The sequence below is a fragment of the Ipomoea nil genome, unplaced genomic scaffold (assembly GCF_001879475.1).
Source record: "Ipomoea nil cultivar Tokyo-kokei standard unplaced genomic scaffold, Asagao_1.1 scaffold1694, whole genome shotgun sequence".
In the NCBI taxonomy this organism is placed as follows: domain Eukaryota; kingdom Viridiplantae; phylum Streptophyta; class Magnoliopsida; order Solanales; family Convolvulaceae; genus Ipomoea; species Ipomoea nil.
This window is the reverse complement of record NW_017618122.1, coordinates 648,686-675,010: the sequence shown is the minus strand read 5'-3', so window position 1 is coordinate 675,010 and position 26,325 is coordinate 648,686. Positions and strand designations below refer to the sequence as shown.

General features: G+C 33.1%; 1 protein-coding gene and 1 long non-coding RNA gene across 2 annotated transcripts; both read left to right on the top strand.

Annotated features, from left to right (window-relative positions):
* The first annotated feature begins 1,913 nt into the window (after positions 1–1,913).
* LOC109191578 lies at positions 1,914–19,904 on the top strand. The gene is made up of 3 exons (XR_002055952.1): positions 1,914–1,929; positions 7,066–7,070; positions 19,746–19,904. It is a non-coding gene; the product is annotated as an uncharacterized LOC109191578 (long non-coding RNA).
* Positions 7,795–11,641, top strand: LOC109191577 (protein BOLA2). The gene is made up of 3 exons (XM_019342202.1): positions 7,795–8,003; positions 10,789–10,811; positions 11,234–11,641. Exons 1-3 carry the CDS (start codon positions 7,941–7,943, stop codon positions 11,430–11,432), a joined length of 285 nt encoding a protein of 94 aa, XP_019197747.1. The 5' UTR covers positions 7,795–7,940; the 3' UTR covers positions 11,433–11,641.
* Positions 19,905–26,325: the final 6,421 nt, after the last annotated feature.

The following is a 26,325-nucleotide window of genomic DNA, read 5'->3' as shown; positions in this document are numbered from 1 at the left end:
ACACATCAAGAATGTCACATAGAAGGCAATAATCATTATTATCAAGTGAAAATAGGTTTTGTGTAGCATGGGTTACCTCTTGTAGACCAAAAACACCTTCTTCAACCTCAAAGCAAGACCAAAGCTCCTCTAGATCAACCTAGCACTTCACCCACCACTAGATCTTCTACAAACTCCCAAAACCCACAAGGTAGAAGAAAGATTTAGAGAAAAGATGGAGGAATCTTGTAAGGAAAATGTAGGGAAGGATAGATCTTACCATTCCTAGCCTTGTAGTGTTGGAAAGTTAGAATCTTGGCTTGGGATTTCTTGAAGAACTTGTGAAGATGAACTCTAGGATTTCCTAGAGAGAAGGAGGAGTAAGGAGCAAGAAAGAGATGTAGAGAGAAGGGAAATCCTGAAAAATGATTTGGATTTCCTTGGTTAGGGTAGGGTTTTAATGCTGCATTGTATGAAATGACCAAAAGGGCCCCTTCCTCCCAAAATTTGTTAGGAGAAAGACAAAGTCTAAGGTACAAGGTCTAAAGCCCAAAGTACAACTCATTGACCAAATTATGAGGATAAGGAATTTGGTAAACTAGGTCCTTCAACTAATTTCAAAGGGAAATTAGGATAAGAATTGTAAAGCCACAAGGAATTAATTAAGTTATTAATTCAGGTTTTATGGAATGAATTTCTGCGGTGTCACATCCTCTCCCCCTAACAATAAGCTTCGTCCCCGAAGCTTGGGCACAATGAGGTTTAACAAAAGGCTAACGGTTTGAACAACATGTGACAAGATTGGTAAAGTATGGCAAACAAGAGGTTTTAAGCACAAAGGTGTGCACCAACTAACCAAAGCTAGAGAAATCAAGGTTTCAAATTAAGGTGATAAGATTGATAGGCTTAGAAATAGGCTAAGGGTTCACAACGGTATGTCAAGAAAGAAAGATAAGGTGATAGATAAAGGTTTACCGGAAGGGCAAGCCTAGGATGTTTTTCTGGTGTTGTGTTCTGCATAAACCTAACTGAGTACATGTGCACACTAGATTTCTCATTACTAATAATCTGGGTGCTTGTATATTGGCTTGGGAATGGACCATGTGTGCCAAGCAGAGATGATTCTGGAAGCATGTGTCTTGCAGTGAGTTGGCTTGTGGTATGCTAAGTTGTGCACGAGAAAGTGGGAGTGATTTTTAGTGTTTTGACCTATGGTTTTGCTTAGTTGTTTTGCTTGAGGACAAGCAAAGTCTTAAGTGTGAGGGGTGATGTTATCACATTTGTGCATGTTTTTATAGCTATTTTGATTCATTTCAGTAACAAAGTTATTTAATCGTGCCTATTTAATACTTGTTTTCCTTACTTTCTCGTTAGATTATGGTTTTACACTTGTTTTGAACGTCTTACGGTGTTTGGTAGTGTTTTTTCACCATTACAGGTTAAGTGTAAAAGCAAGGGGAGATTTTCAAGCACGAATGGATCAAAAAGATGAAGAAGTCGAAGCATAAGAGCCTCGACACGTCGAGCCAGCTTCTCGACGCGTCGAGAATTTTCAGTAGCAATAGTTCGTGCTGGATCACAGGCTCAACGCGTTGAGCATATTCTCGACGCATCGAGAGTGTGGATTTCTGAATTTTTGGAACCTTCCTAAATTAATTCCTTTGGGTTGCCATTATAAAATGATCATCTTCCATCAACCCTAGAGTTCTTCTTTCCCGAGAATCAGGTATTTTGAAGGCAATCAAGAGCAAGAACAAAGAGGACCAATTTGAAGATTTACAATTAGCTTTGGAGTAGAGAACTGGCTAGGAAGATTCAGGAGAATTCTTTCACTCTTTCTCTTATTCCTTTTGTTATTTGTTTATCTTTAAAGATTGTATTGATTGTTATTATGGCCATGAGTGGCTAAAACCCTTAGGGATTTTTGGGTGAATTTGTTTATGAACCTATGTGTCTAGTTCGTTAATTTCTTAATATATTTATGTTTGGTTTTATGATTTGTGTTGCAATCTTGTTTTAACCTGTTGATGTTGGTAATTAAAGGCCTAAATTACTTGCTTCATAGCCATGTTCATGTCATAACGAGAGTTAGGCATAAACTAGGGGCACACACGATTGCACCTAATGGTTGGACCTTGAGAAAGGGGAATTTTATTCTAGATTGTTGCGCATCGAGAGATGGTAGTAATTAGGAATAATTGAATGCGGATCTTCGATCTTATCCGGTGTTTAAGCCACGAGAGTGGAAATTCACTAGGGGTAGAGATTACGAGAGTAATTCTGTTCCACTTTGCATTCCCACACAAGTCTTAATTCCAAAATAAATATTACAAACGTTAATTGGCACTAGGTGATTAAACATTGTGATCCCAAAAATCCTGCTTTGCTTTATTGCTTACAAAACCTTGTTAATTTATTTATTCTGCCTTTTATTTTCTACAATTATCCAACCTTCAAGTTTCGTTCAGATTAGTTCCATATGAGTAACCTAGTAGCTAGTGCTTAGTACCCCATCTCCCTGTGGTTTGATAACCCGAATACTCCGAGTATTATTTGTTTGCCCCAAATTACCGCAATCACCATGCCACACAGATATTCGTTCAATTCCAAGTCTTGCTATCTTATCTCTCTAGGTTGGATAGTGCACACTCCCACTTCGAGTTATCGTTTACTCCGGTCCAAGCAAAATAAGAGGTGAACTATCAAACAAGCATGCAACAAAAGTAACTCTATTTGGGTCCTATACAGTCCCTAAGGTGCAAGAGAAGTGATTTTCAAAGATATTCCAAAGATTTAGCTGACTAAGGCATCATAAAACACATTTCCAAAATAATGCAACCGATTATACTCTTTTCTAATCATATGCACTATATAATATTCAACAATTGGTACGCCAAAATTTTTCAAAATTAAAGCACAAAAGTGCGCCCCTTTCCACACTTTAGAACAACATCGTCCTCGATGTTCATTACTGTGGATGCACGGGTGTGAACAAGAGCAGGAAGGTAAAACATGGTTTCCCTTTCCACACTTTAGAAATGTGGTGTGGGATGCTCCTGATTGGTCAACAAACCCAAAAACTAAGCCTAAGGAGGTTGTCCCTTTTCCACACTTTAGCAATTTACAATGGGACTCAAGGGACAACAAAACATGCAAAAGATTAAGTCTAGCAGTTAGCACAGGAAAATACCTTTCCACAATTTAGAAACAAAAACTGGGGTAAAGATAAAGGATTAGAGAAAAGAAACGCCCTTCATTGTAGGAGATTTTCCTCAATCTTTGACATTAAGAGTCTTTGCCCCCAACCTTTCTGTGGACAGCACAGATTGGCAATTAAAGCGTTAGTGGCAAAGGTTCCAAACAGCTAGATAAAAAGTGTGTAAGGATGGCGCAGCATCCCTACTGTTTCCTGTTAATCAGAATAGCTGGACATTCAGCTAGATAGGTACAAAAGATAGGTAAGAGAGTTCAGTACTTATTCAGAAAGACAGCATAAAAGCAGACTAAACAAAAGTGCAGATAAAGATAGAATAAAGCAGTTAAACAAAGTGCACAAAGAAATAAAGAAAAGTAAAGTCGGCACCCCACGCATAGGGTACCTAAAGTTTTTTAAAACAACTCTGAGAACCAAAGTCTAGAAATCCCGTGAGTCTACTAAGTTCGAGCTTTTATTCCCAACGGAGGCGTCTACTTTCTTCTATTCGGATCAGTTCGAATTTTGCGAACTGTCCGTATCCTGCTCATGATTTGGGGAAGGCTCATTCACGGGTCCGGGTCATCCCTGTAGAGCATTGCTCACTGTGTTGATTGTTTCCATATGCATCTGATAGACAAAGGCTCATAAAGACGCCCAATCTGACACTTGAGGGAATCTGTCTGGAACTTCTGGCAATGGAGGACCGGTCCTATCTATGGCTGGTGTGCTCATGTGAAGAGCCCGGGGTGCAGGTCTGTGTGGCATTGGTCTTGCGTCGTGCACTATTCTGGGTACCAGTCGGATGCCCATCATAACCACCTCAGTAATCGGCATCGGGGTAACCCTGCCTAAAACAACATCCTTGAAAAGCTCATTCTCCAATTCCATGCCCCAGCATAGTCGGGTCAAAAGCGGCCCTATGAATATCACATCCATTTGTCGCGCAACCTGATCTTGTATCCATCTTTTGCAAATTCTCCCCATATTGACCATTGTAACCGAGTCCATGCTCTAAAGGTAAAACAGCTCATCTTTGGTTATCTTATTCCTTTCAAAATCTGCTTTCCCTAAGTTGTGACTTAGCAGTCGCCTCACTATCCTTAGATTTTTACTCGCAAGATGACGGCAATATGCATCTTCTACTTGTTGAATTTCAACTGTGTTGTTATGCAAGTTGAGATATGACCTAGCTTCCTCGTCTGATGAGAACTCATCTAAGATCCCGTCCTGTTCCCATAATCCAATACACTCTGCGAGCATGTTTACTGAGATGTGGTAGTCATTTCCAAATAAAGCGAAATGAATAGATATTCTATTTCATTTTCGTGTTCTTCAAATTCCAGTGAAGAGATGAACTCAAATATAGCAGGTCCATATGTATCTCCCCTCTAGCTGAACACCTCAACCCATTGTGGGAAGCTCATCAACCTTCCCACTGGCAAAGAAAAGAAAGAATCTTTATTAGTCAAAAGAAATATACTACTGAACTTTTAAAGAAATTTCAGATGCATGACTCAAATTAAATCCTATTAGAACTCCTGTTGAAACAGGAACCAAATTGATGGAAGGTGATGGTCGAGAAATTGATACAACATACTTCAACAAAAATTGTTGAAAGTCTCAAGTATCTTACATGCATCAGACCCGATATTAGTTATGTTGTGGGACTAGTTAGCATATTTATGGAATCCCCTCAACAATCACATTTGCAAGTGGTGAAGATGATCATGCGCTACATCTAAAGGAACTTATGACTACGGATTATTCTACTCATCATCCGAGGAAAATGATCTTGTTGGTTATTCTGATAGTGATTGGGGTAGAGACTTGGAGGAAAGAAAGAGTAACAGTGGTTACTATTTTATACTTGAAAAATAATGTGTTCATGATCTTCAAAGAGACAATCAATTGTTGCATTATCAACATGTGAAGCGAAGTATATTGCAACTGTATCAAGTGCATGTTAGGCAATTTGGCTTAGCAACATAATAAGCCAACTTGGGTTTTAGAAGCAATGTCCAATCAAAATCTATGTGGACAACATATCAACTATTAATTTAGCTAAAAGTCTTGTATTTCACAAAAGGAGTAAACACATAGACATACGGTATCATTACTTGAGAGTTCAAGTTAACAAGGGAGTGATTAAGTTGGAGTACTACAACAATGAAAATCAAACTACAGACATTCTCATGAAACCAGTGAAGTTTGAAACCTACATCAAGCTAAGCAGGGACGGAGCCACTATGGGGGCAGTGGGGTAGCTGCCCCGGCCCCCCGCCCCCACCCCACCCCATCTTTATATATATATATATATATATATATATATATATATATATATATATATATATATATATATATATATATATATATATATATATATATATATATATATCCTTTATACATACATACATACATACATACATACACACGCACGCACGCATACATGCACGCATATAGCATTAAATGTTATATAAAATATATATTTATGTTCAAATTGTTAATAGTTTGAATTGCTTAGTTGGTTGAATTTCAAATTTGATGTTAAAAACCATATGTATATGTATTTAAGAAGTTCAAATCTCATTTGCAACACTTTTTCTTATCTCCTCTCGCTTATTTTATCTCTTTCATTTCTTCACAACATAAATTAATTACTTTTTAAGTCTACGTTTTATGAATCATTTAATTAAATGATCTTTTACTCTACTTTTTATTAATCATTTAAGTATTATAGTATACAACTTTATATTATACTTCATTGTATTCGAAGTAATTTAGAAAAACTTAAAGTAGTTGATCTAACTAAACGAAATTAAAATTTAAAAGTATTTATGAATATAGTTTTATTCAAATTATTTTATCTAATTAATTATATTTCATATTTGTCATAAATATTTTCACATTTTCACCCTACTCAAGTATATTTTTGGCTCCGACCTTAACTACATCATGTAATCATATAAAAAAATTGTATTGTAATTTATAATGTATTTTGTATTTTAACCTTATTATGGTTGTTTGATATTTTGTCATTGATTTCTAACGTCATCTAAGCTTCATTCCTTCTGAGATGATTTTCTGAATTCGTCCTTGAAACTAAGGAATCAACTTAGACGGGAGACCCTCCCAAATAAGAATTAAGAGGGATGTGGGACCATCATATAATTCTACTTTATTTATGTTTAATAACTTTATTGTTAGAATTTATTTCTCGTTGAGCTTCGGTATGTTGAAAAAGTATATTTGAACATATACTACATGTAACAGGTTGAATAGTATTCAAAATAATAATAATAATAATAATAATAATAATAATAATAATAATAATAATAATAACTTTATTGTTAGAATTAATCTTGTATTTAGAGTTAAAATCCTATTTTATAGGATCCTACTTTTTAGTTGTCTCAAAACCCTATATAAAGGCTAGCTTTACAAGCTTTATAATGAGAGAAGACATCGTGTTTCATCATAATCATCTGCAATAATATTTCTTCAACTCTTTTCTTTTTTGTCATTGCTATGCAATATGAGTTTCAACACGTACACGTCTTTTTCTGCAATCATATACCTCAATTATTGTACATGGCGGAGGTGGAGTAATATGAGAAAGATTTTATGCTGAGTGTTAACATTCATTATAGCCTCCCTCTTAAAATAGTGGTGTAGTGGCTGAATTTGACAAGTGTTGCTGCAAGCGACTGAATGAAGGTTTGGTATGGGGGGGTCAGAGGTGGTAGCTTAAAGTGGTGGGAGTACGTGGATTAACGGAGATGCTGATCTGAGGAGATGTATTTGTTTGGATATGAATATGATGGTGTTGAATATAATGTCCAAAAGATAAAGGTGTTGAGAATTGCGTGATAATTTACTCAGCAATTAAGCAGAGAATGTATGTTACCTGCGTAAAGTGAATGAATTGAAATCTCTCCATCTCTTACATAATCCCTTTTTGTTTTGTCTTCTTCTCCAGGTGGGAAAACGAACAATTCCTTTCCTCTTTGTTCGTGGCTGGCAATATAATGGTGTAATACTGATTTCTCCTCCTCATCCTCTGCAGACCACATGAATTGATCCGACTAGCTACTTTAATTTGGAAATCAATCAGAATCAAGAACCATTACCGAATCAACTGATGAGTACGACTCCAGGAACAACACCAATCTGTATAAATTAATCAATGGTAGTTTGCATTTTTGAAAAGCTAAAGAATTTATGAGAATCAAAAACGTTGCGCAAATATTTTAACTTGAAAGAGTGGGAATATGGGAGAGTGGGATAAGGATTCCTCCATAACAATGGAGACTCCTTATCATCTTTGCACTCGATTCTATTCTGTTGTTTCTTTTTGTTTCTATCCAATCGAATCTAATCTTTAATTTGCTGTTATCAGCATAATAATATATTATTGTAAGGTTAGAAAAATCAGCAAGAGAATAATTGGATGCTCAAAATAAATAAATAAATTTTTACTTGAGTTTTAACCTAATTCATTGGAGAATTTTCAATGAAAATGTTTTTTCAATAATTTTTCTTTTTGAATTTATTTACTGAAAATAAATAAATAGTTTGGGAAAAGGGGAAAATACTTAAATACACACACATAAAAAATGGAGAGAAAATCTCAATTCTGAAAGAAATTAAAAGCGGGAAATATATTATATTTATAGAGAGAGAAGAAAAAACCTAGACAAAGCACAGTAAATCTGTAATTCTATTCCCTCCTCTTGCAGAGCTTCACCGGGGAGAGAGAGAGAGAGAGATGGGGGTTTCGAAAGAGCAGGTTGAATCGTCGCTTACGGCTAAGCTCACTCCTTCTCATCTCGTAAGTTATCTCCTTTTGCTTCCTGGTTTATACCATATCTCTGTGTAATTCATATGTGATTGTATTTACCCCTTGATGATAATCACTTATAACCAATACAAACACATTGAATTTCTTTTCCGTGTATTATAAATGATTTTAGTTCAATTACAGTCTAAGTTCTCGCTAATAGGGTGATGAATTCTTGTAACTGAGGTTGAATTTCGCAGATTTTAAGGTGTTTAGGAGTTCCAAGTGTTATATGTGTAGCTTAATTCTATTTCTGATCAAAGGGGAGAAAATTTATGAAGTTGATGCCTTCAATTTTCCGGCTTAGCTCAACCCCCTTGATTATAGGATATCATCTTGAACAATATCTTCCAGAATCTCATCACTCACCATACCCTTCCCCTTCGGAATTCTGGCTTAGGTGTTAGCTAGTAGTTGATATTTGCTGAACCACTTCATGCAAGTATACATATTCTTACCTGCCTTTTCAGTAAGCATATGTGCTACTTTGCTATCTCGTTTAAACTGCTCCTTTGAAACTTGATGGTTTCTAAATTTCCATAGAAGCACCAGACTTTCCTCCCTGTTTGTGAGCATAAACAGAAACAAAATACGACACCTCTGTCCTGTGTTATTAGAATATTAACAAAATACTCATCAGTGGGCTGATTTCTCCAATTTTATCTTTACAGTCTGCATGGCTCCCCCAAAGGGTAGATGTATACCTGACAAACCCCACAAGAAACTAGCCTTTGTTAAGAGGGCTCAGTGTGTGTTTGGTTCATGTGTAGAGCCCATGAATGACAAAATAAAGAATAGTAACTGTTTGTTTGAGTATTTTTTAACTATCAGGAATGAGTTTTTCCATTCCCTACCATTTTCATTTTTGGCCTCTCCTCTCCTCTCCTCTCCTCTCCTTTCCTTAATCAGTAAACTTCAACTTCCGCAAAAAGCAAAAGCTTGCATGAATGGACCATCAACAGTTGCCGTACATCCATCCATCAACCCAACATCCGTCTCATCACTTCATGAATTATGTCTACATCTATATCCAGTCTAGTCTCTACTTATCTTGCTTTCTTCAATGAACACTCCTACAATACACACATTTAGTTCTAGAGAGAGAAAGAGAGATGCAAGATGTACGGTCAGGATACATGAATGGTTTGATTTCTCCTGCTCTCAACACCCTCGTCCTGGTGGGGATGGGAAGGTCATCCCCAATTGGATTTCATTGTGCATCATTAATTCATTATCCACCTTAGCCTCTCAGATTCTGTTTTATGGTCTCAAATAGGATTGATTGTAGCTGTGTTTCATTGGTGTATCAATGGTTTTTAACATTTTTCTAATTTAATTTCTTTTTCAATATGGTGAATGGTTTTGAGTCATCATGGATGTTTCATTTCAACAGTTTTCTGACATTGATTCCCGATACTAGCATTATATCCAAACAACAATTTCAACAATGATTCCTATTTCACTGATAACCTTGTAGCTAGCAGTATAAGCGTGTAACTAACTCTTGACAAAAGGTTTCATGCCTAGTTGTACCCCAAGAAAAAAAAAAAGATTTCCATTCTTGTTTTAATATCAAACAGGTAGGCAACTTTTGCTAAAGTCCATCCCTATTCCTTAATTTCTAATTCCAATTCCATTATTCCAATATCCGTGCTCAAAGCAAACACCTCTCAAATGCCTTTGTTGAAAATAAATTATATAAATAGTTCCCTAGAGATGCTCATTATAATAAAGTAGGCACGTTTTTACAACCTTATTGTATAGATTGTTCATTGTGTTGCCAAGTTTCACTGTTCTATGATTCATTCTTATCTGAAACCAAGTTACGTGAGTAAAAAACTCTCCCACATAAACTAGCATGACATATTCTCTATATTTGGATCAGTTTAAATAGTGTCTGGCATTATTGTTTCCTTGTATGTACTGTTCTTGGATCCAAAGTAACACAACAAGCCTGCAGAGTTTGCTGTCGTCCATTCCTTTTCACATACATTACAACTTTTTTGAAAATTAAAGGTGGCCAATTGAAAGTTTGGTATGCCTATGTGTAAAGCTAAGGATTATTGTATATGTGCATTCATTTCACAAATTTGCTTGGTAAATAAACTAGCGGGACATATTCTCTATATAAGGGTCAATTAAATAGTGTGTCATTATTGTTTCCTTGTTTTACTGTTACTTGATCCAAAGTAACACAATAAGCTTGCAGACTTTGCTGTTCAATCCTTTTGACATAAATTACAACTTTTTGAAAATTAAAGGTGATGAGTTGAAAGTTTAGGATGCCTATGTGTAAAGCTAGATTATTGTGTGTGCATTTATGTCACAAATTCCCACAATAAAATAGTACTCCCTCTATCCCATTTTACCTGTCATGTTTACTATTCATTGGTCAAACCAATTCTTTCTTCTTTGATTATTTTCTTTAGTATTTTTTTAATTATTTTTAAATTTGATTCTTTTGTGTTTAATAGTACTTTTAACGTAGTTTCTAAATATATAAATTTTATATACAAGTACTAAACATAAGATTATGTAAAATTGAATTAAAAATAACTTCAATCAAACCTAATTAACTGAACTAGACACATAAAATGGTACGGAGGGAGTATACTATAAGCCACTCTTCAGTTGAAAAGAGCACATTAGTAAATGTAGCCTCCAAGTGCCATTGAAATGTAAAAAGTGCAATTATATCTTTCTTTCTTTCCTTGTGAACCTCCTTGGGTTATGAAACTTTATTGATGCAATGATGGTTTTGTTGTTTTCTTTTCAGGAAGTGATCGACACATCTGGAGGGTAAGTGCCTTGCAGCCTGTAAACACATTGAAGGCACTTCTTTCTTTTTCTTATGACCCTGTTTGGTAACATAGTTAGCTTATCAGCTAATTTTGGCTTATTTGACCACTATTAGCTGTTTGACTTGATTAAACATTCAATATAAGTGTTTGATTAATGCTTTCAAAAAAAAAATGTTTGATTAATTAGCTTATTGCTCCAAAATGCTAAAATTCAAAAAGCTGTTAAAAGTAACTTTTCGATAAGCTTTTTGAGAAAGTCATTTTGCATGTAATCAACTATCAACTAACAGCTAATTTATCAAACATCTTTCTACAATCAGCTAATGCTATCAACTAATCAAATCCACTAACCCAATCAGCTAACAGCTATTTACCAAACACCCTCATATTTCGGTTGCTGACATATTGTTCTTGCCATAGATGTGGTGCAAGCTTCAAGGTTGAGATTGTTTCAGCCGAATTTGAAGGCAAAAGATTGCTGGAGAGGCACCGGATTGTTAACGCTGCACTGGCAGAAGAGATGAAAGAAATCCATGCTCTCTCCATAACAAAAGCGCTCACTCCAGAACAGTGGAAACAACAGCAAGATGCAGCTGAGAAGCCTCAAGCAACCACATAAGTCAATTCCTTATACATGTTAAAATATGCTATTTCCATATGGTGTTTGAATAAGAAAAAAAAAACATCTAGAATGGTTCAACTTGTATTATTATTATTATTATTAATGTTTTATGATTATGGATCTGAGTAAAAGTAGTAAACTAAGGCTGCGCAGGCCTGCCAGCTTATTATAAGCTTAATTTCTTTATGCTTATATTATTATTGTTATTCCTTTAATAATTATGAAAGCTTAGGTCAATTATTGAGATCCTTTATGTAGGTGGTGTTACATAGTTGGCAGATTCAGCCTTCTGGGCTGGGCACGTTTAATAAGCATGATTATGGCGGCAGCTGATTCTCTGTTATTTGAGAGAAACAAATCTTTTGGAAATTGATTTGGGATCATATCCCGGGTAATCCTCCTCGATTACTTCTTTTGATTAAATTTGGTTTGATTGAACTCAAAGATTGCCTTTATTCCATTGATACCCATGGTGTCTCATAAAGAGGGGCAAACCTATTTTTTATGTGTATCTTGATATCTCAGTTCTTGAGCTGTGTCTGCTTGTGAATATTTGTTATGGAGAACAGGAAATGTGTTATTTTGGGTTAATTCGTTGTACTAAATTATTATATTAATTAAAGATTGTGACTTCTGATAAGTATAACAGTATAATATATATTTTTTTATAGGTAATAAAGTGCCTGATTCAATTAATTAGACGAAGCTAAAATGGATTGTACACTATGCAAATTTTAGTTTAAAAATTTTATTTCATGTAGCATCCATTTGATAGGTGCGAGTTGAGAGACATTCCTCCAACTGGTCAAACTATATGAGTACGTATCCTATAAAGGTTGAATTCCAATCCTTAAGTAGAGTTTATGTGTATTATGTATTATGTTAGATTATGTGTATTATCATTTTAAAAAAAACTGTGTATTATGTTAGAGGTTTATGTACATTCTATTATACAATTATGTACATTCGAAACATGAGATTTTTTTTTAAGAAGTTAACATCAAACACAGGAAACGAAATTTCCAAAAAAAAAAAACACATACAAAACGACGTTGTTTTGGGCCAGAGCGCACAATGCATAGTGTGCCCTGGTGCACGATATAATTTGTCGTTGAATTCTCAACCCCAAGGGCTCCCCGTACCCCGCCCGACAGAGCATTTAGGATGAGATAAATTACTGTGACTCAATGGTTCAGCAGACAGGACCAAATGCCGATGTGCACAACAAATATATCTACTTTGAACCATAGAGCTAAACCAGACAAAAACTATATGAGTACAGAGTAGAGCATTGCTGTCAATTACCCTGGGGGTTGAAATGGTCATATTTTGAGCACTTGTAAAGTGGTATAGGTTGATGCTGTTCAAAATACTTTGTAGTGAGACATGAGTTTTTCCTCTAGATTTTAAGTGCCTGATTTGGTAAGCATAATTTATAAATTTGTGAATTAAATAATTTAACAAAATCTAATAAATAGAAAAAATCATATAAAAAAATTTAAACACCACATGCAAACACCATAGAATCAGATAAATATCTTGTGAAGGTTAAAGAGATTGAACTTGAAAGATATGCAAGTGTCATGCTGGTGATAAATAAGTGTTGCAATAGTAAGAAAAAAAAAAGTTTAAACAAATTTTAGATTTAACTGAGGGTAAAATATGAAATAGTAAATTTATGGCCTAGGCTATTTCTGAGAACTCATGAATAACCTAATACTAGGTAGGCTCCTGGAATCGCTATTCCCCTTATAAGGGGAATAGCTCATTCTCAGAACAATACTTTGGGAACAAAACACATTATCAAACAACTGTATAAGTCTATTTTCGAGAATGTCATTTCATTCTATACCTATTCCATGAACCAAATACTAAATATTTAATTGAGAAGGATTTAGTGTTTTAGTTCTCGAAAAAAAAAAAAAAAAAAAAAAAAAGGATTTAGTGTTTTAGATAGCATGCACAAAAACAAGAAACGGGGCATAGGCACACAAATTTGGAAACCAGATTTGTTTGGAAAATGCTTTTTTATTTGTTCAATTAGATTATGAGTTAATACCCAAAATTGTCCTCGATTATGGTGGTTTTTCTCAATTTCGTCCTAAACGACTTTGGTGACCTAATATCGTCCCAAACTTTTGTGTTTCGCTTAATTTAGTCCCAGACTTTTGTGTTTTTGCTCAATTTAGTCCCTCATTTGTTATTCTGTCCATTTGGTGTTAAATAAATAGATAATTCAGTAATTTTAATATTGGCATCTCTTTACTCATAGACATGTGAATTGCGAAATCTCTTTTTTTTTTATGAATTACTCCCAGAATTACTCCTAAAACTGCGAATATAAAATTTGATTTGCAGGTCCAGGAGTAAATCTGGGTGTAATTCGTACAAGAAAGAGGAACTTCGCACTTCACAAGTTGAAAGTAAAGAGAGATCAATATTGACATTACTGAATTGTCCCTTAATTTAACACCAATTTGACGGAATAACAAATGGAGGACTAAATTAAGCGAAACACAAAAGTCTGGGACGATATTAGGTCACCAAAGTCGTTTAGGACGAAATTGAGAAAAACCACTATAGTCGAGGACGATTTTGGGTATTAACTCATTAGATTATTGAAGGATATATTACATTGTAGCAGAGTATGTAGGAGCAAATATCAATTTTGGTCTCACGAGTATTAGCAAAATGACAGTTTTGGTTCACATGTTTAATTTCTACCAATTTTCATCCACGACTATTGTTTTAGTACCAATTTTCATCCACAATTATTGTTTGAGTGCCAAAACTCATCATGCCGGTCACCCCTTCGTTTAAAACATGTCGAAAAATAAAATTATTAAGGGTAGTTTCGTGCTTTTCAAATTAGGATCCCCATTTGAGCATGAATAAAGGGATTTAAGCCCTAAAATCTATCACAATTCACAGTTTTCCTCCTCAAATTAAGGTAGGATGAGGACGAGAACTGCAAATTGGGATCGATCTTAGGGCTTAAATTCATTTATTTATGCTCAAATTGAAATCTTAAGTTAGGACGAAAATGCCCTTAAAATTTTTAGATTTCGGGATGTTTTTAATGTAAGATTTTCCCTTATAATATATATTGTATATTATATATTGGGCCTTAATTAAGTGGTGCAAGTTAACTAGGCTTATTAAGTGGTCTGGTTGGACTTAATAACTAGTAGTTGTTAGTCAACCAAACTCTGTGCCTAATATAAACCTGCATTTATGGGATAAGGTTTATGGATTAGATAGCACATTCAGTTACGGTACTCAGACCGCTTAGTAGATACCAACACACCATCTAGGGTTCTGAGTCAGGTCTGAGGCAAAACATGGCTGATGGTCTACCGTTAAGAGGCAACACAACAGGAACATCAACTATGGCTGGAGATCAACATGGCTACGCTTCCGCTATCATACGAGGTTAGGTTTCTCGTATACTATGGTTCATATAGTTAGACTATTGTATATCTAACATTTGGTATCAGAACCTTTATAATCTCTGCCTGGTTGATTGTATTGCCTAGAATCAACATTAGGTTTTTCATATACATTGAGCTTTCGTATATGTTTTAATTCTTTAAACTATACACTTAAAAATATATCTATTCAGTTCAGATATAATTATGTAATTTATCGTGTATGTTTTGGAGTGAATTAATTACTGATTATGCCGAAATTATTAATAATTTTGGATAATCTGTATATGTATGCAACCATTATTTGTGCTTTGCTTTTACAGTATGTATCATGTATGTACATATATATTCGGATTTCATATATGCATATATATACATGTCAGTTTTTCCAGAAAATTTTGGAATTTTTGTTTTTTTTCGAAATATAAGGAAAATAATTTTTGAAATTAAAACAATAGACCTACTGCCTTGCTACTTGTTCGCCGAAAAATCGCCGGATTTGTTCGCCGGTTACGGTCTCTGTTCGGTGGCAAAGCTAGAGATGGCGGAGGTGGGTGGTGTCGTTGGACGCTGGACATGGCAACGGAGCTGGCGTTGCACCAGGAGAGATGGCGAGGCGAGGCTGGGTTTCCGGTTGTCGCTGGTTCCTCTTCTTCTTCAGGCGACGCCGGCGAAGTTGGGTTGTCGCTGCTCCTCATGCCCCAGTCGACGATGAAAAGGATCCGTGGCACTGCCGTGATGGATGACAGCGATCGCCGGCGTTGGTGTCCTGACAAGGAGAGACGGTGGAGGTTAGCTGGGTTACCAGCTCGCCGCTACTGTCCCCCTCCCTTCAGGCGATGCTACCTTCGGCCATCGTTGCTCCCACATTCAGGCGTTGCAGGCTCCAGCTGTCACGGTTCCATCTCCATTACCGGTTTAATTCGTTTTCAAGCAGGCAGCTAGGGTTCAGCTGATTAAGGAAGAAGATGATGAGGAATATGGGTTATACATTTGGGCCGGGTCAGGCCCATTCGGGCCAGACCTGGTCCAATACTTAAAAAAAATAAAACTTGTGGCCTACTTAAGTTATGGGTTTGCTTTAGTTCTCCATCATCATATTTGGACTTCTTCTAGTTAATTGACCAAATTAATTCCTCTTTCAGTTATTATTAAATTATCATTCAATTTTGGGCAAATATTAAGTTTTAAATTTGCTGTTTGAATTTTAATTTAATATGAGGTTTATATTAAATTGCCTCCAGTATTGCAATTTACTTAGGATATATGGGTTAATAATACATTAATATGCAAATCCCAACATGCTACGTATATTTATTAAATAATTATTTTATTATTATAATTATACATTTATAAAAGCATGCGTTAAGGTTGGATATAGCATATTATTAACTCATAAATTCATTATTAGAATATCATTCAATTTTGGATCATTAAGGTCAATTTTAGGTATTATATGACCTATTAAGGTAGCTTGTTTTGGTTTCCTGTTAATTTTGAGCACATTTTAGTTTTATGTGTTTCTGGGACTTTAGGACCTATTTTGAACAAGCTATTTGGGACCGATCTTGGATCATTAAAGTATGGATCCCACCATTTTGATTGATATTTTAATAATAATTATAGCTCCTTATAACATGTTTATTAAGTTTTAATTATTACTAACTACCATATTTTGGTATTCATCGTTGGTAATAATATTAAGTTTTGGGTCTATTTCAGTACTTAGACCAGTTTTTATTCATGTTATAATTCACTTGGGTCATTGAGGTTTATGTGCCTAATTTGAGTGATTAGTGCTATAATTATTGTTTTGGCCTGTTTAGAGACTTTAAGGATTTAATTGTTATTTTGACCATTAAGAACTATAACTATTGTTTAAGTTGATTAAATTTTTTAATCTATCAATAGTTTTTCAGGGCCTTAATAATAATATTAAGTCTTTAATTTCATGGCAAAAGCAATATAGTTGGTATATTGTCTGTATAATGGTAATTTGGTTATTACCTTAACTTCAGTCTCCCTAAGTATCATAATAGTCATGATTAATTATTATGTGGTAAAATTGGAGATTAGTATTTGGCATCCCTTACTTACAGTTTTGCCATTTATTAAGTTCAATTCGGCATTATTAATTACTGTTATTAAGTTTAGGGCTAATCTCATTTATTACCCTCCATAATAATTATTTCATGGTAATCTGCTACATTTGGTGCATTGGCATGATTACCACTTCATTTTACATGACTATTATTGTTGGTAATTAAGTCCTACCAATAAATTTTAAAATGTACCATTGGACGCTGCATCGAGATTACTGACACCGACAGTGAAGATGGGAGAATTCTGTAGTTTTTTTCTTCTCTTGTGGATCATCATCGTTGTTAGCGCAATGGGGAGATGCGGTTTGCATCATTAAGGTTAGCCATTAATTATCTTTTATGGTTGTTATTGATAATTAGTGCTACAATTACAGTTAACCGTTAATTTGGACTAGTCACATATTTTATCTTTAGAAAAATAGAAACTTTTTAAAAGTGCATTACCATACTTTAGTTTGTCATTACTAATGTTAATAGTGATTATAATGTTACTTATTACTATTAATAATTAATTAATGACAACATTAATATTGTTATGGTATTCAGATATGTATCTTGAATTGTTTTCAAATAAATTTATGTGACAATATTCCAGTTCAGAAAATAATTTTTTGGACATTAATATTTTTCGGACTTCAAATTTTATTAAGTTTTCAAAATTTTATCCGAAAACATTTATAAGTATTAGCGGTTTTAACCATTGTTTTTTCATATTTAGTCTCCTACTTAATATGATAATATTATTATGGCTATTTATTGCTATTTTGGTTATTTGCAATTTTGCCATTAATAATAATAATATTATCAATTGGGTTATGGAGAGTGATTTTGAATCAATTTAGTAATTTTGGAAAAACATGTTTTCTAGGCAATTGACTATTGCCATTAATTCCATAATTCATTTAGTTCTTTGAATTATGATTTTAGTTCTGATTGCCCATGTTTGGTTAAGTATGAATAAATGAATATTTTGTTTAAATTCATATTTTTTAGTTGGTTCATAAACTTTAGATTGTTTTATGCATTCGATCACATTAAGTGCATAATATTAAGTTTAATTATGCAATTAGGGTTTATGAGATTTTAATTTACAAATGCTAGCATATCCTTTTGGTTTGATATTGTTTGAATTTGTAAATTCAGTTATTTCTCATAAATTTGATCTTTATGTATTAAAACATTTTACCATGGGCTTACAGTTTAAAAATTTTAAAGTATATATTCAGTACATTGTTATTCAAAATGTTGGGTCTCTTTTGGTTTGGACTCATTAGTGTTTGAATATTAAGTTTATACTTTAAAATCTCATATTGTAAATTGCTTTAAGTTATGCAATTTATTTGGAATATATGAGTTTAATGTTTAATTTTATGCATATTCGTCCTAAGCATAATATTATGTTTTAAATTATGCAATTTTACTATGCCTTTAGCAATCCATACTTTGGGATGGAATTATAGTAGTTCCTTATTAAGTTGGACTTATGCATAAACTTTAGTTGCGATAGTGCTTGAATTTAAGCACGTTTAGTCCGCTAATTTAGTTCACCATTTAAGCTTTAATCATAGGTGAACCCTACAGTTTTCTGGTGTATACCATACAGTTTACTGGTTTATACCCCAAACAGTTATACATTAAGTATATATGAATCGGTGAGACATACTAGTTTTAATGGCCATGAGTTAAGAATATCTTGAGCCACTAGTCTCCTTAAATTGATACTCTATTTAAGGAATTGGTTTTCAGTGAGACTTAGTCTCTAACCGCCTTTCCTTGGAGTATATTTAGATTTTCCCATCACAATCTCGTATAATCTGTTTGTCAAAATTTTAAGTATTCCTTGCCAATGTGATTTGATATTGGTTCATTAAAGAATAGCCAAAGCATCTTTAATTTACTGAAGTCTCTTAAGTTTTCAATCTTGGTTAATTAAGGAATAGCTACAGCATATTCAGCTACCTAAGATTATTAAGTTTTAATCACATAAAGTTTAGGCAAGAATTTGATAATTGTCTAGTGATCTTATAATTTTAATTTGGTTTGGGAATAGCCAGAGCATCCTTAATCTGTTAAAATTATATATTAAGCGGTTTATTTTGATCACATAAAGTTTTGGACATATCGTTTGTGATTAATTGTATGTAATATGATGGAATTTAGCTCACAGGCAATTTCGTTATGTTTGTATGATTAATCAGGATGAAATACTGGACTACGGTCATAATTTAGCCCACAGGCAATTATGTATCGGAATGTAGTTTAGTAGTTTTATCAGTGAAGATAGAAATAAATCAATTTATTTACTTTATGGTTATTTGTAAATAATTTCCAATTCTATCACGAAATTTAGGTTTATGATGTAACTTTAGATCATATTTCTTAATTTGCCCACAGGGATTAAGAAAAGGAACATGATCTCTTAAGTTTTTTTTATCATAATGATAGCAATGAATCTTATTGACTAAAACTTTAGCGTACAGGCAAGTTTTATGTCATTTGATTCTTCAACTCATTTGATAATGGTTTCATCATAAATATATTTTCAGTTGGATCTAATTGAGTAAAACTTTAGCCCACATGCAAGTTTTATGTCTCTAGATTCTTCTGGCTATTTAGTAATTGTGAAAAATATTATCATAAGGGTTTCTTAATTGGATTTAATAGAATTAAAACTTTAGCCCACATGCAAGTTTTATGTCAATAAATCCCACCACCCATTAGATGATAATTTTATCACAATTTCTTAGAAATTATAAATTCAGTTCAATTATAATTCTAAGGAGAAAATTACACTTTTGGTCCTATGACTATTGAGCTCTTATTAATTTCAGTACTCGACATTAAAAACTAACAATTTAGTCCCATAACTATGCAATTTTTAGCACATTTAGTCCTTCCGGTCAAATGTTGCCGGAAAAACGTAAATATTTTTAAATTGTTTATTATGTGGGGCAAAATGGTCAATTCACCACCCCTTCTTCACCAATTCCCTCTCCGGTGTCATCGACGCCATTTCCCTCATCGACTTGCCATTCCTGGAAAACATCCCCTTTTGCCTCCGCGCGTGTACTTCGGTATGAGCTACTTCTCCACCGCCGTGTCCCACTCCATCACTTCCGCTGGCCTAATAGTGAAAACAAACGGCGATGACGAACCGTTCACGGTGCCAGATTTTCCATGGTGTCGGACCTTTCTGGTTGTCAGAACCACCGAGAAAACAATCGCCGGAAAATTAAGAAAAGTCGTCTTATATAGTTCTGGCACGGCACCCTGTCTTCTCATTATAGAACCCCGGAAATTTGTTCCCGACGGCAATGGTCTGGCACTGCGCACAACTTCGTCGTTACTATATAATTCTGGCCGATTATATAATTTTGGCACGGCAATGTTCAACACAGCAAGCTTGAAGAGGTTAAGGGACATCAAAACTGGGTTAAAGTTAGTGGTGAATACCTTACCTTCCCTGGTGGTGGGACCCACTTTAAGCATGGGGCTCTTCACTATATTGATTTTATACAGCAGGTTAACATCTAGAAATCATTCATTACTTTAGAATTATATCATTACTAATCGGAGAAATAATCGGCCAGTTGTGCACAGTGCAAGGAAGAGGAAGAGAGTTACTTGAAATAACCAATTTGCCCTCAATTTTAAATAATTAAAAATGGTTTATATTTTTCCAGCGATATTTGGTCGGTGATTTGGTCGAGAGGACCAAATGTGTTAAAAATTGCATAGTTACGGGACTAAAGTGTTAATTTTTAAAGTCAAGTACTGAAATTAACAAGACCCCAATAGTCACAGGACCAAAAGTGTAATTTTCTCTAATTCTAAGTTTCATGGTTTGCATTGGCAAAACATGTTTTTCAGTCACTTCCCAAAATTTAGTCACTTCTATTAATTAATCCACGAATCTTGCTCGGTTTTTCGGACTAACTGTAGTAAGTTACGTGATTTGACATACATCTTTTGGATTCCAATAATAATAAAATGTATCTTTTGAGCCAAATTCTAACTTGGTTTTGAAAGATGTATTTTGTTTCATTTAGTATGTCCAACTATGGTGGGGAGATGTATCTTCATTATTTAGTTGGACTTTAATTGGAACCAAAAATTGATTATTTAGTATGTCCAACTAATGGTGGGGAATTATGTCTTCATTTGTTAGTTGGTCAATAAATCAATTATGAGTATGTATATTATTAAGTTCATTTTATTAATTTCGCTGAAGAATGTTTTAATCAGTGGGAGTGATCATTTAGAAGAAAAGATCATTAAGATACTCCACTAAAGTTTATGGATTATTGGCTTCATACATTTCAAATTGGATTGTATGTTAAACAATAAGTCCATAATATTCCACAAGTATTAATCTTGTATTTGTTCATATAAATTCATAAGTTCAAATTATTGAACATTTGGTTGTGCAACATATTTATGAAAATGTTGTAACAATATTATGGAATTTATTAGAACAAAAGCATTTAACTTGTGGTGTACTGTAATTTAATAAATTCTTCAGTGATTTAATAGAGTCTTTAATTAGTTTCTTCGAAATTGATCCTGAGCCATTTTGGTTTGTAAGGCTCAAAGCAATTTTGTGAGACATATAAGTAAGACTCATTATGTTCAGTTCATTTAAAGTGAACATTGAAGTTATTTGGGAAGTTATGGTGTATGTTTAAGATTCCAAATTTATGGACTTAGACCTTTGGTTTATTGTCTAAGTTATTGGAATGCTTCTGTGACTTGACTATCTTTTGGCTATTTTTGATGAGTGGGAGTAACAGACGTGTTAACTCCAAGCTCTTAGCTGTTAGAGATAGTACTTAAAGTTAACTTATAAAGAAGTCATGGAATATAGTTAGCATTATGCTAACATTAAGAGATCTCTACTTAAGGCATGCTTATAAAGTTTTAGAGATACAATGTACTCTTTTGTACAATTTGGATGTGTTTTCTCCTTCAGTTGTGCACATAATGTATTTTGAGAAACATCCCTTAAGGTACCGAGAATAAACATAGGGTTTGTTCATTAAGGACCTAAGTTGGAGAATTAAAATGCATGTGACCATAATGAACACTACTCTGATTAAATAGAGGACATGTCACTATGATTCGTGTGTTTTGTTCTTTGATGAAGGTTGTGCTAGTACTTGCACCAAGTGGGAGAATGTAAGATTTTCCCTTATAATATATATTGTATATTATATATTGGGCCTTAATTAAGTGGTGCAAGTTGACTAGGCTTATTAAGTGGTCTGGTTGGACTTAATAACTAGTAGTTGTTAGTCAACCAAACTCTGTGCCTAATATAAACCTGCATTGATGGGATACAGGTTTATGGATTAGATAGCACATTCAGTTACGGTACTCAGACCGCTCAGTAGATACCAATACACCATCTAGGGTTCTGAGTCAGGTCTGAGGCAAAACATGGCTGACGGTCTACCGTTAAGAGGCAACACAACAGGAACATCAACTATGGCTGGAGATCAACATGGCTACGCTTCCGCTATCATACGAGGTTAGGTTTCTCGTATACTATGGTTCATATAGTTAGACTATTGTATATCTAACATTAAATAGATGGCCTGGGTGACTGACGTGATTAATTTTGGTACTAAAATAATAGTTGTGGATTAAAATTGGTACTAAAACAATAGTCGTGGATGAAAATTGGTAAGAATTAAACATGTGAACCAAAATCGTCATTTTGCTAATACTCGTGGGGCCAAAATTGGTATTTGCTCGAGTATGTAGTACTAAAAATAATTTTATTGAAAGATATTTTAGTTAGACCTCAAATACATTTTCTTTTTAAAAATGAGCTTTTGACTTTTTTCACAATTTAAAAATATTTTTTATGAGTCTTTATTTAAAAAATTAAAAAAACATGTTTAAATATAAACGTCTTTTGTTTAAAGTTTTCGTGCATCATTTTAGAAGGATCACAGACTAGCACTAATTGGCGGCCTAATGGGTTTTCTTTATGATTAGGGGGGATTGCACATATCTCTCAGTGAGAAATAAAAATGGACTGCATGCTTGTTAGTAGTCCTTTTCAATCCCCTTTTCCTTTTCCTTAGCTTGTTGAAAGTATCTTGTGCTCGATACATTGATCGGCTTAAAGTTCGTTTAGGTGTCAAAGCTTCCACACATAATTTGTGGCATAGGATGGTAGGAGTATTACAATATTCCTATTGCTAACATGATGGCTCGAATTATTGCAATAATAGACGTAACCATAAACTCCATAAGATTTGGCTATTTTTAAAATTATTTTCTAACGACGACTTGATATAGTTAAGTCATGGTGGCCAGGGATTGATTACTTTATACATATCTAATGAAGATAAAAAATTATATATGATATTCATCACAAAAATTATCGTTTAGTTCTTAGGAAATTACGATAGATTTTGAGGATAGAAAGTTTGAAGATTTTCAAAACAAATTTATAATTTTTTTCTTTTAAAACATTGTCCAGGCAAATATTTTAATTTTTAAGTTCAAAGCCAAAATAGAAAATTGTCCAGGCAAATATTTTAATTTTTAATTAAGTTCAAAGCCAAGGTATAATACACTAAGGAAGCATTTGGTTCAAGTTATGTCGTTATGATATTACTTTGATAATCTTACACTACCGCAAAGTTGATGTGGTGGTTGGTAATATATATTACAAGGTAATCTGATTATCCCCTCCTCTTAGGTATTCTAAGATAATCTTTTAGTATTCCAACTTCCAAGTTTGTCCTTATTAATTAAGTAAAGAGAATATCAGACAATGTACCTTTAAAATAATTATAATATAACATTCACATTCTTTTAGGATGAAGATTCAAAAAAAATGATAGTTCACACACACACCCAATATATATATATATATATATATATATATATATATATATATATATATATATATATATATATATATATATGGTTCCTATAAGAACTAAATTTCCCATGAGTCTATGAGAATCAATCTCATCCACTAAAAAAATAGATCTATGGATGAGATTAATTGAGAGATTAAGAACATGCGTGTGCATATTAGGCATTATGATATGTGCATATTAAGCATGTATTGTGTGCAACACAGATACATATTTAATATGCACATATCATAATGTCTAATATGCACACGCATTTTAATTCTCCCAATTAATTTAATTTCATCCATATATCTATTTTTTTTAATGAATGAGATTGATTATCATGAACTCATGGAGAGGTTGGTTCTCTCATATATATATATATATATATATATATATATATATATATATATATATATATATATATATATACTAGTTTTTTACGCGCATTGCGCGATTAGGATAATGTCCAATGCTTTTTTTTAATAAGTACTTTAAAGTATATCAAGGCAAGATTATATTGCAATTGTTCGTGCATAGATAATTGAATGTTAAATTTACGTATTTAAATAGGCAATTATAAGTTTACAAATGCAAGATAATATAGTCAAGATTGATTATAATTGTCAATAAAATAATTGTATAGGTATGGTTGAAACCAAATACGGGACATAAGGGAAAGTAAATTAAAATTAGGGCATAAACTATTAAATATATACTAATATTGAAAAGTTAATTGCTGATTGCCAAACAATGATATTGCGAGGTAGTTTCCTACATCAATTTGTTGTGTGATTTGAATACTCTTTTTGTCAATAAATCCCTGAAGTAGTTAATATGATTGGCTTAATTTTTTTTAGTTTTTCTTTAATTTTTTTAAAACTATTATTATTATTATTATTATTATTATTATTATTATTATTATTATTATTATTATTATTATTATTATTATTATTATTATTATTAAATATATGTATACCCTTAGGTCATTTTACATGTTAATCTAAACAACAGCTAATTTTTTCAAATATCCTTTTACCAACCGTTGATATAATTCGCTGGTCAAATTCGCTAACGCTAAACACGGATTGTCAAACAAGGACATTGCGAGGTAATTCTCACTTCAATTTGTTGTGAGATTTGAATACTCTCTTTGTCAATAAATCCCTCAAATAGTTAATATGATTGGCTTTATTAATTATATTTTTAAAAAATTTTTATGGTATTAATAAAATACTTGCTAAACAACTATATAGCATTATTTTGTATTATAACTTTGATATTTAATTAAAAAATAGTGCACAAAAAAATAATAGACAATGTAGTGAATATAATCAATTGATGAATTTGAAATTTGAAGGTAAAGAATTTTTACTTGGAGAAATATAAAGACAATAGAACTAATAAAATTATGTCTCTTAATTAATTTATTGATAATGAATAAAATTTTTTTAGTAAAGACATTGTAGGGACAATGTAGCGAACATAATCAATTGATGAATTTGAATGTAAAGAATTTTTATATTGGAGAAAAACAAAGACAATATAACTAATGAAATTATTTCTCTTATTTAATTTATTGATAATGAATAATTTTTTTTGAATAACGACATTGTAGACACATAATTCTAAATGGGAAAATGGCACTTTTTCCCCCTGAGTTATGTGCTTATAGCACTTTTTCCCCTTGAATTATTCATGTAAGTACATTAGCCCCCTCAATTATTTTAAAGTGGCAGTTTCCCCCCCTAATATATTTTATTGACATTTCTACCCTTAAAGTAAACATTTTATTTATTTTTTCTTTTCAATAAATTATTGCGTATACATAGGGATGACAACGGTTCGATTCGAATTGAACCAGACACTATAGCACTCGAATTAAAAGTTTCCGGTTATGATTCAGATCCAGAACCCAATATTTTAATTTCAATTCATTAAAATTATGAATCGAAAAAACTGGATCCTGAACCGTGAACCGGCGGTTCTAGATCCGGTTAGCGATTTTAAACCGTCTTTATTTTTAAAATTTTAATTTTTTATTTTAAAATAGTCCAAATTCAAAAATAAATGTATTTTATTTTTTTCAGTTTGGACCATGAACCGGTCGTCGCGGTTCACGATTTTAATAAAATCTAAATATCGGGTTGCGATTCTAAATTGTAATTAGAATATTTCGATTTGATTTCTATAGTGTCTGTTTGGTTTGAATCAACTTGTGGTCATAATTTGTTAGAGAAAAAAATAAATGAAATATTTATTTTAAGGGTAAATATGTCCATTTAACATTTCAGGGGGAAAAACAGCCACTTGAATAATTCAGGGGGAAAAAGTGCTATATGTATATAACTTAGGGGGAAAAAGTGCCATTTTCCCATTCTAAATTAAAGAATGAATATGTATTATTTTTTGTTGTAGCTACTAAATTATTATTTAATTCAATAAGACTAAAATAAAGTACTAATTATGCCAACTTTGATTAGGA